Source organism: Leucopleurus acutus, assembly GCF_964270905.1.
Source record: "Leucopleurus acutus genome assembly, chromosome: 11".
Classification (NCBI taxonomy): domain Eukaryota; kingdom Metazoa; phylum Chordata; class Mammalia; order Artiodactyla; family Delphinidae; genus Leucopleurus; species Leucopleurus acutus.
Window position 1 is genome coordinate 98,196,553 of NC_139152.1, and position 17,134 is coordinate 98,213,686.

Genomic DNA, 17,134 nt, shown 5'->3' on the forward strand with positions numbered 1-17,134 from the left:
GAGCAGGGCAGGGTGGGTCCAGGACCACTGTGTCTCTGAGATTGCAGAGCTGCGGCCTGGGCCCCGTCATCGCCCTCCTGCTGTCTCCCCTGCCAGGCTTCCTGGACTGGGTCCCCAAGAAGATGCAGCGGGTGGGCTGCGTGGAGCTGCTCAACACGGTGCAAAGGCGCGTCCAGCCGCGGCTGCATGTCTTCGGCCACATCCATGAAGGTCAGCGGGGGTGGGGGCCTTACCTGCAGGGGGCGGGGCGCCTCATTGGCCCTTCAGGGGGGCTGTCTCACCTCCCTTGAACCCAGTCACCTCCTCCCTAACCAGAGGGAAATAGCCCATTTCCTACATACACTTCGTAAATGCCTATCCCCGTGTCGGCTGTCAGTTAGCTGTTGCCGAAATGTTTTATCGTAGGAAGATGGAAGAAAAGTCTAGCAAGACTTAGAAATAAGTTTTACTTCCTTGGAGCCCTGCAGCTCTGCTGTGCCTCCTCCGCCCTGGGAAGTCTTCGGAGATGGCTGGGGGCTTTTTGGAGGAGGGACATTTGGGTGTGACACGGAGGAGGTGTTCGAGTCGGGGGCGCACTGTGAGCTCCTTACGGGGCAGGTGGCCCGTCCTGTTGCTCACATCCCTACGGCCTGGCATGAAGTAGGTGCTTAATGGATGGGGAGGGCTGCCTTCCTGCCCAAGGGGCTCTATTGGCATCTCCCCCCCGCCACCGCCCCCCACACACAGACAGACGTGAGGTTCTGCCTCCTGTCCTGGGGGCAGGACCCCTTGCTGTGTCCACATCACCTGGGGAGAGTGGGCAGGGTGGCCGTGAAGGAGACCGGTGATGTCGGCTGCAGCCGTGACTGCCCCGGCCTGTCACTGCACAGGGCTCACCTCATGAGACCTCAGGCTTCCTCACTGGAGTCTGATTTCACCAGTTTGCTCCTTTTGAACCGTTATCCCACCTGTCCAAGGCTTCCTGGTCCCATTGTCCCCTGCCAGGAAGCACATGGTTTTCCCCCAAGCTTGTCTCCTGGCCTCCTGAACCTCTGTCTGCTTTGGGCCAGGGCCCCTGGGACTCACATGGCTTGGTCCACATCCGATCACTTTCCTCTGCATCGCGCTGTCAGGGGCAGGCGTGATCAGACCTCTCCAGCCCCAGGGAGCTCACAGACTCCTGGGCAACAGATGAGCCATCAAAGGCAGACTCTGGAAGGTCGTGGGAGAGATGGACAGCTCTTGTGCTGTGGGATAATAGTAATGGCTGTCATTTTCTATAGACCTACTGTGGGCGTGTAGTGCCCTCAGATGCAAGGTTGTGTGTGATCCAAACCACACCCCTGCATGATTGTACAAGAGAAATGCAGACTCCAAAGGATGGGTAGCCTGCACAGAGGAGGGGAAGTGTCCCTTTTGGTTTGGAGGTGAGCTGAGCTCAAGGTTGAGGAGGATTCTGACCAGTAGATGTGGTGGGAAGAGGGTATGTTTGGGGACAGAGGTGAGGAGAAGAAAGTACATGACAACGATGGTGGGGATGATAATGATGGTTACAATGATGGTAGTGATGATGGAGATGGTGACGATGACGGTGGTGATAATGACAATGATGGTAATGATGATGGTGATGGTGATAATCATGGTGATGGTGATGGTGATGATGGAGGTGGTGATGATGGTGATGGTGATGATGGAGGTGGTGATGGTGATGATGATGGTTGTGATAATGACAATGATGGTAATGATGATGGTGATGGTGATAATCATGGTGATGGTGATGGTGATGATGGAGGTGGTGATGGAGGTGGTGATGATGGTGATGGTGATGATGGAGGTGGTGATGGTGATGATGATGGTTGTGATAATGACAATGATGGTAATGATGATGGTGATGGTGATAATCATGGTGATGGTGATGATGGTGATGGTGATGATGGAGGTGGTGATGATGGTGATGGTGATGTTGGAGGTGGTGATGATAATGGTAGTGATGATGGCGATGATGAGATGGTGATAGTGACAATGATGGTAATGATCATGATAATGGTGGTGATGATAATGGTGATGATGGTGATGGTGATGATGGAGGTGGTGATGGTGGTGATGATAGTGATGGTGATGATGGTGATGGTGATGATGGAGGTGGTGATGAAAATGGTGGTGATGGTGATGATGGAGGTGGTGATGAAAATGGTGGTGATGATGGTGATGATGGAGGTGGTGATGATGGAGGTGGTGATGATAATGGTGGTGATGATGAGATGGTGATAGTGATGATGATAGTAATGATCATGGTGATGGTGATGATGGTATACGGTGGTGATGATGGTGATGGTGATGATGTCAATGATGATGTCTCACCATGTGCTTTCCAGGCACTGGGCCGAGCATGTGAATTATTATCTATTTGCTGCTCACAGCAGGCTTGGGAGGAGCATCTGTCATCGTCACCATTTATAGATGAAGAGCCTGTACTGGATGGTTTCAGTAGCTCGCCCCAGACATCTTCAGCCCCTTGTGGCTGAGTTCCCTCTGACTACCACACTCACCAGACCACCCTCACTGCCCTGGGTCCTGGTGTCACCTCTCAGCCCTGACAGCCGTGTGCTTACTTTCTAGGGTACGGGGTCATGGCGGATGGGACAACCACCTACGTGAACGCATCTGTGTGCACCGTGAACTACCAGCCTGTGAACCCACCCATAGTCATTGACCTCCCCACACCCCGGAACTCCTGACTGCCCCCACGGCCCCAGCGCTTCCCACCCGCATCAGCTACGTGCACCTAGCTGAGAGCACGGACCTCCAACCCCCCTTCCTTTCATGCAGACAGCCCGTCGGGCTGCGGGGACCAGCCCAGCAGGCGGGCTGAGGCCTTGGAATGAAGAAAATCACCCCTGACTCTTCAGCCTTCTGTCATTTGGAGTTAGGACCCTGCAGGTCCGTCAGGGGTTCTGTGCTCATCGCTGATTTCTGCGTGTCCCTTCCGTGTGTTCCTTGTTAAAGGACCTGCTACGCTCGTGGCCCTGTCCTGCTTGGGAAGTGACTGAATCTTTATCCTTCTCCGTTGGACACCCTCGTGGGTTTGGGAAGCCGCTGCTCTTGGACAGATCCTGGGAGTTCTGGCACAAAGTCTCCTTCTCACCGAGGGTCTGTGTGGCTGCAAGCCTCAGGGCTGGGGGGTGGGAGGGTGTGTCGTAGCCTGAGTGCAGGCGGCCCTTCCGCTCCTTCCAGGCATCCGAGGGAACGATCAGGGACGTCTCAGGAATCGGGCCGCACCTGGCCGGGCCGACCAGCCCTTTGCTTCACTGATCCCCCGTTTTCTTCCTGTGGGCATTTTTGCTGATGTAAACTGTGGCCTGAGCATCCCGGGCACCTGCTCGGAGCCTGGACTTGGGGGATTGTTTCTACGGAACGAGCCTGATGAGGGCCCAGGACCAGCTGGAGGGTTCCCAAGTCCTGGATGCCCCTGGTCCCCTGGGGGCTGCGCTGCTCTGCAGAACTCAGAAGGCTGAGGGCTCTGCGGGCCGAGGCTGCCCTGCCCCCTGTACGCGCCCATATGGGTGTGGACACACACACACACACACACACACACGTGTGCTCACGCCCCCCTCTTAATTTAATAAAGTGGACCCCGTGGTTCTCATCGCCCTCGACTGGGTCCTGTACCCCAGTGGGATATCCCTCGCCCCTCGGATTTTGGCTGCCGTGCCCACAGCCGAGGGAGGCTGAATGGTTCACAGTCGTGCTGCCATGTCCCTGGGTGCCAGCCGGCGGCCCCCACGGGAAGCTGGCACAGAGACAGAGATGGGCTTCGGTTCCGGCAGCTCCACCCAGGGCGGGCTTCTTTTTCTTCTTTAAATTAGGACTAGGGGGTTGGGCTGAGTCTCTGATGGACAGAGAACCAGCAGGGCCTCATTGGGGTGAGGCCAGTGAGGCAGGATTAGCACGTGCAGGGTCAGATTCTGCCTTTATTTAAAATTTGGATATTTTGTTCATCATAGATTTTTTTTCCTGCATTAATTTTGATTTTTAAAAGCATTGCATTAAAATAGTATCATTTATCTCCATCTATGAGCTTTTTGGCGCCCCTTAAGTTGTACACCTGAGAGGAGGGCCCTGCTCACCTCCCCTTAGTCCCAGGCCTGGGACCAGCATTTAATGAGCCCTTTGCAGATATGATCTCATTTCCAGCAGTCTTGCAAGGTGGGTACTGCTGTCCCCCTTTTGGAGTCGAGGAGATTGAGATCAGAGAGGTGAGGTAACCTGCCCGAGGGTGCACAGCTCAAAAGAGGCAGAGGCAGGATTTGAACCTTGCTCTCTGGCTTCACAGCCCCTGCTCTCCCACCACTCAAAGCTCCTGCCCTACGAGACAATGCACGGTCCAAGGCTCTTTTTTTATTAAGGGTCCTATTCAGCACCTGTCTGGTTCATTTCTCATGGAGAGCCCCTGGAGTCTTGGAGGACCCTGTTCTCTGTGCCCAGGATCCCAGGAGACCATGATTCCTTCCCTACTCAAGTGGGGCTCCCCATGGGGCGAGGGGCACCATCCGGGGAGCCCAGTAGCAGCACCACGTTGGCCGAGGCCAGCTTTGCTCCGCAGGGTGCAGGGTTTCAGGAATCCTTTTTGGCCCAAGTGGTTCCTGGTAGCCGGGGATGTTTACAGGGTCTCTGGGGACACCTCTGACGCACGGCATGTGTGTGAATGCGTGGGGGGAGAGGACTCCAGGCCCTTTCAGTAACCTCTACTGAATTTCTATGCGGACCAAGAACTATAAACTTAAAAAAAAAATGTTTTTTTTCCTAAGGTACCTTCAGAATATGGTGTATTTTTATGTGGAAAATAAAAGTTATGAAGGCAGCTGTTACTTTAAAAGAAAATTCATTAAAAGTCCTTGAGGTATGAAAGATGATGGCATGCTCCTCAATCATTTCGGCATAACTTGATTGTGGCTGTAATTTTTTTGTCAAGCATGTCAGACAATAAAGTCTTTGTAAAAAGAAAGAGAAGTCCTCCGGGTGCCTCTTCCTCTGTGTCTCCGGGTGTCTTGTGGGGCATGTAGGGGAGGAGTGGCGTCCTCCCGGCCAAGTCCTGAGTCCTGGACTGAGTTCAGAGGCCAAAGGCCTTCCGTGTGCCCATAACTGGCATCCTTCTGCTTGCTCCAGCTTCCCTCAGGGGTGGTTGGCACGTGCAGTTCTGTGCCTTGTTGTGTTCAAATTGCCGGAGCACCTCGTCCCCCCAAAACAGAATATCTCGAAATGGCCTTAGCTCTGGCCTCTTCTCGGAGCAGCAAGTTCCAATCCAGCCCTTGTCCAACTAAGGGTCCTGGTGTTGCCCAAGAAAAATACTGGCAGGTATAACAACTCCAGTTCCAAAGCTCCCTATGCTGTAGCAGTTCTGCCATTTTCATCCATCCATCAACCCATCGATCTATACAATCTTCCATCTACCCAACTGTTCACTTACGCATTGATCAATCCGTTGATCCGTCCATCCATCCAACCACCATCCATCCAGCCACCATCCATCCATCCAGCCACTCACCCACCCAGCCAGCCAGCCAGCCCACAAACATTCACTGAGCACCTCTCCTGGACCTGGCTTGGAACAGGGATGTGGCAGTGGTGGTAGTGATAGATTTAGGAGGTAGGGGCGTGGGGAGACAAGGATGGTAATCGGTGTTGGCTGCCCGTCATGGAGGAGGCACATGGGGCAGGAAGAACAGGTTGGAGGAAGGGTGTTGAATTCTGTTTGGGATTCATGAGCTGGAGGTGCCCTTGGGATATGCAGGGGGAGGTATCCAGTGGCCGGGGACGGTGGGGGGGGGGCGGTGATAAATGGGCCTGCAGGGGAGGAGCCTCTCTGGAGACCTATATTTGTGGGTTATAACCAGAGCCGTGGGGCTGGGGGAGCAGGCTGAGGGAACCTGTGATGGCGTCAGCCCTCAATGACCCTCTCCTGTCCTCAGACTGGCCCACCTGTAATATGCCCTTCCAAGGAGTTCCCCTCCACCAGAGCCTCACAGGTGCCTACAACGACTGGTCCTGGGCCTTGGGTCCCCGTCCATAGCCGGTGGAGAGGAGCTGCTCTATTTGAGGCACCCCTTCTGCTACTCTGGGCCATTGTGTACCTGAGCAGGGGTCCCGGGCAGGGGCAGGGATGCACCGTGGCTGCTGCCGCCTCTGGTAGTGCTGTCACATTGCAAGCGCTGCTTAAGTGCCTGGTACCTGCTCTGCTGACAGGCGGCAGCTGCTAAGCTCTGAGCCGTGTGCTCCTGCTGCCTTCAGTGTAGACGGGCTCTGATGTGTCCGGGGTTTACACAGTGGTGCAGGTGGTTCAGCACTCTGGCCTCACTCATGCTTTACAGCCATCTTTCCCCAGGTGCCCCTGTGGCCCGATGGGACGATACAGGATGTGTCCCTGGTGACGCTCCTATTGTCCCTGGGAGCCTGGTGGGCAAATCCAGCGAGCTGCCTCTGCTCCCTCTGCCTCCGCCCTTATGGGGAGCTCGTTCTCAGGGAGCCCAGCCCCCAGCTGCTTTTTCTTGCAGTTCAGCTTCCATGAAGCTGGGCCTTGAACCTCCACCGGGACCAAGTTGCCAGGCCTTTTTCTTCCAGGAGACCCCTGCTCCACCCTCCTGAATAAGCTAGGAGAGGTGACAAGCTCTATGGACCCAGGCTTCATCCAGTGCTCTCCCCTAACGCCACCCACAGCTCCTAGCTGGGCCCAAATCTGCCTGGCCAGCTGGGGGTCTCGTCACGGAAGATCTTAGACACTCCAGGGGGCCCTCAGCCCCACCCTCCCCTTGAAGGCATGGACTGCGAAGTCTTCCAAGATGTGAGAATTAGGCCCTGCTGTCTGGAAGCTCGAGCAGTACTTTGGAAGGTTCATCTGATCCCAGGAAAGAAGCTGAGCCCTTCAGCTGTTACATGCTTGGGGTCCAGTGAGCGGCAGACACAGTCAGGCTTGAGGGCCCCAAGGAAGATCAAACCCAGTGTGCAGGGGAGATCAGGGAAAACCTCCTGAGAGGGAGCCTGGCTGGGCCCTGAACAACAGGAAATGATTTCCCTCTTTAAAAAAAAACTTTTTATTTTGAAATAATCTTAGATTTACAAAGAGTTGTAAAGAGGGTACAGAGAGTGCCCACACACCCTTCACTCAGTTTCCCCTAATGTTAACATCTTATATTCCTATGTTACACTTATCAAAACTAAGAGATTAGCAGTGATATAAGACTATTAGATCTTCATTTGGATTTTTTTTTAATATATTTATTTATTTATTTGGCTGTGTTGGGTCTTCGTGGCTGCACGCGGGCTTTCTCTAGCTCCGGCGAGCGGGGGCTACTCTTCATTGCGGTGCGCGGGCTTCTCATTGCGGTGGCTTCTCTTGTTGCGGAGCACGGGCTCTAGGCACATGGGCTTCAGTAGTTGTGACACGCGGGCTCAGTAGTTGTGGTGCACGGACTTAGTTGCTCCGCGGCATGTGGGATCTTCCCGGCCCAGGGCTCGAACCCGTGTCCCCTGCATTGGCAGGCGGATTCTTAACCACTGCGCCACCAGGGAAGCCCCTGGATCTTTTTCATTAACGTCCCGTCCACGAGACCATGTTGCCTTTAGTCATCGTGCTTCCTTAGACCCCTGTGGTCGGCGATATTTTCCCCGCCTTTCCTCAATTTTCATGACCTTGAAAGTTTTGAAGAATACTGACTATTTTGTAGACCGCCCCTCAAGTTGGGTTTGTCTGATGATTTCTCATGATTTGTCTGGGGTTATGTGCGGAGGTGATGTGTCCTTCTCGAGGCATCATATCTGGGGGAACATGAGACCACCTCGACTTATCACTGTGGCTGTTAATCTTGATCACATGGTTACGGGATGTCTGCCAGGTTTCTCCACTATAAAGATACCAGTTTTCCTTTTCCATACTCAGTTTGTTAGAAATGAGTCACTAGCCCAGCTCACACTCAGGAGAGGGGAATGAAGCATCCAAGAACGTGGACGCATGATAAGATCACCACAGTAATTAACACCTATTTGGAGGAGACATTCCGAGGCTATGCAAGCCTCCTAACGTTTTGCCCACTAATTTTAGCATTCATCCGTGGACCTTGCCTGGATCAATGGTTACCGTGGTGTTCTCATGATCATTTTCTATTTCTTTTTCCCTCCTACATTTATTACTTGGAATTGTTCTGTAAGGGAGGTTTGTCCCTTCTCTGTCATTTATTTATTTACAGCAGCATGGGTAATCTTTAGGTTAGAATCTCACGCTATCATTTATTTCATTGGTCAAATTGTTCTAACTTTGTCCGTTTGGGAGCCCTTTCAAATTGGCTCCTGTGTTCTTTGGACATATTCCTATTTTTTTGTTTGTTCGTTTCACTCTCTTGCTTTCTGCTCCAGGCTCACCTTGTGTTTCTCTCACCCCAGTGCTCGCATCAGCCATTTCCCCATAGAGTTCTGGCTCCTTTTATTTAGAAACTAAGATCTGGATTGTAGATGGACTGGTTGCTACTCTCACTATTTCTAGACCCTCTTAGTGTCCAGAGCTAGGAAATATTTGTAGTATACTAATCCATGTATACATACACTTATCTATCCCTGCCTCTGTATCCTTCCGTCCATCCATCCAGCTATCAGCTATTTATCTTAAAATAAGCGTTAGTTCATACTGACAGCCTCCCCTCTGACGCTAAACCAACAATGCAGAATTTACTCTTGCCTTGCTGCCTTGCCCATTTGTAACTTTTTTCTTTGACAGTCAGAGCCTGGCTCCCATATCTACAATCAGTTTAGGTATTTGTTTGACCCTAGGATACCTACAAAGCACATAGTCTCAGAACTGCTGATCTGTACCCCTGTAAGAAACATCGTTACCGACCAGAGAACAGGGTTCATGTGCAATCATTTTGTCTTTAGCTTTACGGTCTAAACTCTGCTTTCCAAGGTTAAACTGGTCAGCTCCTTTCCCCCCAACTAATCAGTGAGGTTTTGTCATATATTTGCAATACAATTAGATCCTTTAGTCACAGTCTGCATTCCATCCTGAGACTCCCTGACACACTGATTGGCTGTTTCAAGTTTGCATACAATAGAGTTCACGCTTTGTAACGTACAGTTCTATGGGTTTTGACAAATACTTAGAGTTATGTATCCACCACACCAGTACTCTAGGGAATAGTTCCATCACCTGAAAAATTCCTTTATTTGGCCCCTTTTTAATCACACCGGTTTCCAAAATAGCTGTATGCTTTTGTAATCCGACGGGCAGTAAATGAGTATTCCTGTTGGTCCACATCCTCACCGGAATTTGGTATTGTCAATTTAAACATTTTAACCAAATCTAAAAAAAGGCTACAAATGAACCTATCTACAAAACAGAAATAGAGTTACAGATGTAGAAAAGAAACTATGGTTACCTGGGGTTAAGGGGGAGGGAAGGGATAAATTGGAAGATTGGGGTTGACACATACACACTACTATATATAAAATAGATAACTAATAAGAACCTACTGTATAGCACAGGGAACTCTACTCAATACCTGTAATGGCCTATATGGGGAAAGAATCTAAAAGACAGTGGATATATGTATATGTATAACAGATTCACTTTGCTGTACACCTGAAACTAGCACAACATTGTAAATCAACTATACCCCACCCCAAATTTTTGTTTAACTAAAAAATTTTTAACCATTTGTGTATTGTTATATCTCATTGTGGTTTTAATTTCCATTTCCCTGATGACTAATAATGTGGAACAACTTTTTATATGTTTATTTGCCATATTTCTTTTGAGAAGCACCTGTTCAGATCTTTTGTGCAGCATCTGTTCAGATCTTTTGTGCCCTTCTTTAAAAACTAGGTTGTTTTCTTTCTTGTTTTTGAATTTTGAAGTTCTTTAGGCACTGGATACAAGTCCTTAATTGAATACATGATTTGCAAATCTTTTCTTCCAGTCTGTAGGTTGTCTTTTTATTCTCTTAACAGTTTCTCAGAGCAAAAGTTTTTAATTTTCATAAAGTCCAGTTTATCGATTTTTTCTTTTATAGATTGTGTTTTTGGTGTAGCACATCGACAAACCCAAGGTCATGCAGATTTTCTCTGACGTTTTCTCATAGAAGTTTTATGTTTACATTTGGGTCTATAATGCATTTTGAGTTAATTTCTGTGTAAGGTGTGAGGTATGTGACAGTTTCATGTTTTTTCAAAGGGACACTATGTTTCCATGGAATTGCCTTTGCACATTTGTCAAAAATCAGTTGGGTTTATTTCTGGTCTGTGATTTTGTCAAAATCATATTCTCCTGATTACTATAATTTTATGGGTAAATCTTGAAGTTGGGTAGTATGGGTGCTTCAATTTTGTTCTTTTTCACAGTTGTTTTGGCTAATTTAGCTCCTTTACATTTTCATATATATATATATATATATATATATATATTTCTTTTCTTTTAATAGATCTTTATTGGAGTATAATTGCTTCACAGTACTGTGTTAGTTTCTGTTGCACAACAAAGCGAATCAGCTGTATGCACAGACATGTCCCCATATCTCCTCCCTCTTGAGCCTCCCTCCCTTCCTCCCTATCCCACCCCTCTAGGTCATCAGAAAGCACCGAGCCGATCTCCCTGTGCTATGCAGCTACTTCCCACCAGCCAACTATTTTACATTCGGTAGTGTATATATGTCGATGTTACTCTCACTTTGCCCCAGCTTCGCCCTCCCACCCCATGTCCTCAAGTCCATTTTCTATGTCTACCTCTTTATTCCTGCCTTGCAGCTAGGTTCATCAGTGCCATTTTTTTTTAGATTCCATATACATGCGTTAGCATACGGTATTTGTTTTTCTCTTTCTGACTTACTTCACTCTGTATGACAGACTCTAGGCCCATCCACCTCACTACAAATAACTCAATTTCATTTCTTTTTATGGCTGAGTAATATTCCATTGTATATATGTGCCACATCTTCTTTATCCATTCATCTGTCGATGGACATTTAGGTTGGTTCCATGTCCTGGCTATTGTAAATAGTGCTGCAGTGAACATTGTGGTATGTCTCTTTTTGAATTATGGTTTTCTCAGGGTATATGCCCAGTAGTGGGATTGCTGGGTCATATGGTAGTTCTATTTTTAGTTTTTTAAGGCACCTCCATACTGTTTTCCATTGTGGCTGTATCAATTTACATTCCCACCAACAGTGCAAGAGGGTTCCCTTTTCTCCACACCCCTTCCAGCATTTATTGTTTCTAGCTTTTTTGATGATGGCCATTCTGACTGGTGTGAGGTGATACCTCATTGTAGTTCTGATTTGCATTTCTCTAATGATTAGTGATGTTGAGCAGCTTTTCATGTGTCTCTTGGCTATTTGTATGTCTTCCTTGGTGAAATGTCTATTTAGGTCTTCCGCCCATTTTTTAGCTGGATTGTTTTTTTTTTTTTTTTTTTTTTTTTGATATTGAGCTCCATGAGCTGTTTGTATATTTTGGAGATTAATCCTTTGTCAGTTGCTTCATTGGAAAATATTTTCTCCCATTCTGAGGGTTGTCTTTTTTTCTTGTTTATGGTTTCCTTTGCTGTGCAAAAGCTTTTCAGTTTAATTAAGTCCCATTTGTTTATTTTTGCTTTTATTTCTGTTACTCTAGGAGGTGGGTCAAAAAAGATCTTGCTGTGGTTTATGTCAAAGAGTGTTTTTCCTATGTTTTCCTCTAAAAGTTTTATAGTGTCTGGTCTTACATTTAAGTCTTTAATCCATTTGGAGTTTATTTTTGTAGTGTTCTAATTTCATTCTTTTACATGTAGCTGTCCAGTTTTCCCAACACCACTTATTGAAGAGGCTGTCTTTCCTTCATTGTATGTTCTTGCCTCCTTTGTTGTAAATTAGGTGGCCATATGTGCATGGGTTTATCTCTGGGCATTCTATCCTGCACCATTGATCTGTATTGCTGTTTTTGTGCTGTACCATACTGTCTTGATTGCTGTAGCTTTGTAGTATAGTCTGAAGTCAGGGAGCCTTATTCCTTCAGCTCTGTTTTTCTTTCTCAAGATTGCTTTTGCTATTCAGGGTCTTTTGTGTTTCCATACAAATTGTAAGACTTTTTTGTTCTAATTCTGTGAAGACTGCCATTGGTAGTTTGATAGGGATTGCAGTGAATCTGTAGATTGCTTTGGGTAGTATAGTCATTTTCACAATATTGATTCTTCCAATCCAAGAACATGGTATATTTCTCCATCTGTTTATGTCATCCTTGATTTCTTTCATCAGTGTTTTATAGTTTTCTGAGTTCAAGTCTTTAGCCTCCTTAGGCAGGTTTATTCCTAGGTATTTTATTCTTTTTGTTGCAATGGTAAATGGGAGTGTTTCCTTAATTTCTTTTTCTGATTTTTCGTTGTTGGTGTATACAAATGCCAGAGACTTCTGTGCATTAATTTTGTATCCTACAACCTTACCAAATTCATGGATTAGTTCTAGTAGTTTTCTGGTGGCATCTTTAGGATTTTCTATGTATAGTATCATGTCATCAGCAAATAGTGACATTTTTACTTCTTCTTTTCCAATTTGTATTCCTTTAATTTCTTTTTCTTCCCTGATTGCTGTGGCCAGGACTTCAAAAACTATGTTGAATAAGAGTGGCGAGAGTGGACATCCTTGTCTTTTTCCTGATCCTAGTGGAAATGTTTTCAGTTTTTCACTATTGAGTATGATGCTTGCTGTGGGTTTGTCATTTATGGCCTTTATTATGTTGAGGTAGGTTCGCTCTATGCCCATTTTCTGGAGAGTTTTTATCATAAATTGGTGTTGAATTTTGTCAAAAGCTTTTTCTGTATCTATTGAGATGATCATATGGTTTTTATTCCTTAATTTGTTAATGTGGTGTATCACATTGATTGATTTGCATATGAAGAATCCTTGCATCCCTGGGATAAATCTCACTTGATCATGGTGTATGATCCTTTTAATGTGCTGTTGGATTCTGTTTGCTAGTATTTTCTTCAGGATTTTTGCATCTATGTTCTTCAGTGATATTGGTCTAAAATTATCTTTGTGATATCTTTTTCTGGTTTTGGTAGTGTGATGGTGGCTTTGTAGAATGAATTTGGGAGTGTTTCTCCCTCTGCAATTTTTGGAAGACTCTGAGAAGGATTGGTGTTAGCTCTTCTCTAAATGTTTGGTAGAATCTGCCTGTGAAGCCATCTGGTCCTGGACTTTTGTTTATTGGAAGATTTTAAATTACAGTTTCAATTTCATTACTTGTGATAGGTCTGTTTATATTTTCTAATTCTTCCTGGTTCAGTCTTGGAAAATTGTACCTTTCCAAGAATTTGTCCATTTCTTTGTGGTTGTCCATTTTATTGGCATAGAGTTGTTTGTACTAGTCTCTTATAATCCTTTGTATTTCTGCAGTGTCAGTTGTGATTTCTCCTCTTTCATTTCTAATTTTATTGATTTGCATCCTCTCCCTTTTCTTCTTGATGAGTCTGGCTAAGGGTTTATCAGTTTTGTTTATCTTCTCAAAGAACCAGCTTTTAGTTTTATTGATCGTTGCTATTGTTTTCTTCATTTCTATTTCATTTATTTCTCCTCTGATCTTTATGATTTCTTTCCTTCTACTGACTTTGGGTTTTCTTTGTTCTTCTTTCTCTGGTTGTTTTAAGTGTAGGGGTAGATTGTTTATTTGAGATTTTTCTTGTTTCTTGAGGTGAGATTGAATTACTATAAACTTCCCTCTTAGAACTGCTTTTGCTGCATCCCATAGGTTTTGGGTCGTCGTGTTTTCATTGTCATTTGTTTCTATGTATTTTTTATTTCTTCTTTGATTTCTTCAGTGACGTCTTGGTTATTTAGTAGCACACTCTTTAGCCTCCACGTATTTGTGTTTTTTACAGTTTTTTTCCTGTAATTGATTTCCACTCTCATAGCTTTGTGGTCAGAAAAGATGCTTGACACGATTTCAATTTTCTTAAATTTTCTGAGGCTTGATTTGTGACCCAAGATGTGATCTATCCTGGAGACTGTTCCATGTGCACTTGAGAAGAAAGTGTATTCTGCCACTTTTGGGTGGAATGTTCTATGAATATCAATTAGATCTATCTGGCCTATTGTGTCATTTAAAGCTTGTGTTTCTTTCTTTATTTTCTGTTTGGATGATCTGTCCATTGGTGTAAGTGGGGTGTTAAAGTCCCCTGCTATTATTGTGTTACTGTCGAGTTCTCCTTTCATGGTTGTTAGCATTTGCCTTATGTACTGAGGTGCTCCTATGTTGGATGCATAAACATTTATAATTGTTATATCTTCTTGGATTGATCCTTTGATCATTATGTAGCGTCACTCCTTATCTCTTGTAACAGTCTTTATTTTAAAGTCTATTTTATCTGATACGAGTATTACTACTCCAGCTTTCTTTTGATTTCCATTTGCATGGAATATCTTTTTCCATCCCTTCACTTTCAGTCTGTATGTGTCCCTAGGTCTGAAATGGGTCTCTTGTAGGCAGCATATATATGGGTCTTGTTTTTGTATCCATTCAGCCAGTCTGTGTTTTTTGGTTGGGGCACTTAATCCATTTACATTCAAGGTTATTATCAATATGTATGTTCCTATTACCATTTTCTTAATTGTTTTGGGTTTGTTTTGGTGGATCTTTTTCTTCTCTTGTGTTTCCTGCTTAGAGAAGTTTCTTTAGCATTTGTTGTAAATCTGGTTTGGTGGTGCTGAATTCTCTTAGCTTTTGTTTGTCTGAAAAGCTTTTGACTTCTCCATTGGATCTGAATGAGATCCTTGCTGGGTAGAGTAATCTTGGTTGTGGGTTTTTTCTCTTTCATCACTTTAAGTATATCCTGCCACTGCCTTCTGGCCTGTAGAGTTTCCACTGAAAAATCAGCTGATAACCTTATGGGATTCCTTTGTATGTTATTTTTGTTTTTCCCTTGCTGCTTTTAATAATTTTTCTTTGAATTTAATATTTGTTAGTTTGATTAATGTGTGTCTTGGTGTGTTTTTTCTAGGGTTTATCCTGTATGGGACTCTCTGTGCTTCCTGGACTTGGGTGACTATTTCCTTTCCCATGTTAGGGAAGTTTTCAACTATAATCTCTTCAAATACTTTCTCAGACCCTTTCTTTTTCTCTTCTTCTTCTGGGACCCCTATAATTCGAATGTTGGTGTGTTTAGTGTTGTCCCAGAGGTCTCTGAGATTGTCTTCAGTTCTTTTCATTCTTTTTTCTTTATTCTGCTCCTTGGCAGTTATTTCCACCATTTTGTCTTCCAGCTCACTTATTCGTTCTTCTGCCTCCGTTACTCTGTTATTGATTCCTTCTAGTGTATTTTTCATTTCAGTTATTGTGCTGTTCATCTCTGTTTGTTTGTTCTTTAGTTCTTCCAGATCTTTGTTAAACATTTCTTGTATTTTCTCAATCCGTGCTTCCATTCTATTTCTGAGATTCTGGATCATCTTTACTATCATTACTCTGAATTCTTTTCCAGGTAGATTGCCTATTTCCTCTTCCTTTATTTGGTCTTGTAGGTTTTTACCTTGCTCCTTCATCTGTGATATATTTTTTTGCCATCTTATTTATTTATTTATTTTTATGAGTGGGATTGTGTTCCTGTTTTACTGTTTGTTTGGCCTGAGGCTTCCAACACTGGAGTTTGTAGGCTGTTGGGTAGAGCTGGGTCTTGGTGTTGAGAGGAGGAACTCTGTGAGGCCTCACTCCAATGAATATTCCCTGGGGTCTGAGATTCTCTGTTAGTCCAGTGGTTCAGACTTGGAGCTCCCATCACAGGAGCTTCCGCCCAAACCCATGCTTGCAAATCAAGATCCCACAAGCCACATGAGGTGGCAAAAAAAAAACAAAACAGCAATAAAAATTTAAAAATAATATTAGACTAGAAACTAACAGATATGTTAGAAAGAATGTAAAAATAAAAACAAACATGAATCAACAACTGGAAGGTACATCAGTACCACAACAGTAAAAATGAGGAAGAGGGAAAAGGGAAAAAAAAAAAAAAAAGGGTGGGGGGAAGAGACCTTGACTGTGGAGGGCAGGGTCTAAGCAAGGGTGAGGTTTGGGCAGTGGGCAGGGCCAATGCTTAGGACCCACAAGGCTGGAAAAGGCCCTGGGGGCTGTGGGGGGTGGCGCTTAGACTCAAGGAACAGAAGGGGCCCAGGTGTGCCCCCCACCCCTGGTCTCAGAGGGCAGAGCACCTCACCTGGGAGCCCAGCAGGCTTCCCGTGTCCAAATGGGTGGGGCAATCGCCCTCTGCTTCTCTCCTGCTCCTCCTGCAGGGCCCCTCCCACAGGGCTCCTCCCACCTGTCTCCTCTGCTCTCCCCAGTCTCCCTCCTATGCCCCCAGGACCCACACAGCCTGGAGGGGGCTTGGAGGGCAGGGGATCGGCCTGGGAGCTCAGCAGGCTCCCCATGCCCGAGTGGGCAGGACAATGGCCCTCTGCTCCTCTCGTGCTCTTCCTGGAGAGTCCCTCCCACCTGCCTCTCCTGATCTCCCCGGCCTCAGGGGTGCCAATGTTGTCTGGCCTCCACTTCTCCGCCCCCCTTGGTCCCCCTACATCCTACCCGTTCACTGTGGGGTTCCTCCCATCTACTTGGGGGTTAGAGTCCCCACTAGCAGCCAGCAGGCACCCTAGTTGTGAGGAGACTAACTCTTCGTCTTCCCACACCGCCATCTTGACTCCGTCCCTCATATATATTTTTGGATTGACTTGACATATAAATCTTGCTGAGATTTTGATTGGGATTGCATAGGATCTATAGATCAAACTGGAGAGAAGAGATATTTTAACAACACTGAGTCTCACAATTCATGAAAACCATTTATCTCTCCATTTATTTAGATTTTTGATTTCCTTCATTTATGTTTTGCAGTTTTCATCATACAGATCCTATATACATTTTGTTAGATTTATATCTAAGTACTTAATGGGGGATATTATAAATAGTACAGTTTTTTAAACTTCATGTCTTGATTGTTCACTGTGGGTACATAGGCATATAATTAACTTTTGTGTACTGACCTTGTCACACACTTAGTTAGCTTATTTAGCTTGTTGGTGAGTTATTTGGAATTTAACCATGTCATCTGCAAATAGAGACAACTTCATTTCTTCCTTCCCATTTTTATTTTTCCTACCTT

General features: G+C 45.7%; 1 protein-coding gene across 1 annotated transcript in view; it reads left to right on the top strand.

Moving 5' to 3' along the window:
* Window positions 1-2,717, top strand: part of MPPED1 (metallophosphoesterase domain containing 1) — a gene marked incomplete at its 3' end in the record, with an annotated part of 63,880 nt that extends 61,163 nt beyond the window's left edge. Inside the window, exons 5-6 of the mRNA XM_082850204.1 lie at window positions 97-210; window positions 2,599-2,717. Coding sequence (XP_082706330.1) covers window positions 97-210; window positions 2,599-2,717 — 233 coding nt within the window. The remainder of the gene's footprint in view (window positions 1-96; window positions 211-2,598) is intronic.
* Window positions 2,718-17,134: the final 14,417 nt, after the last annotated feature.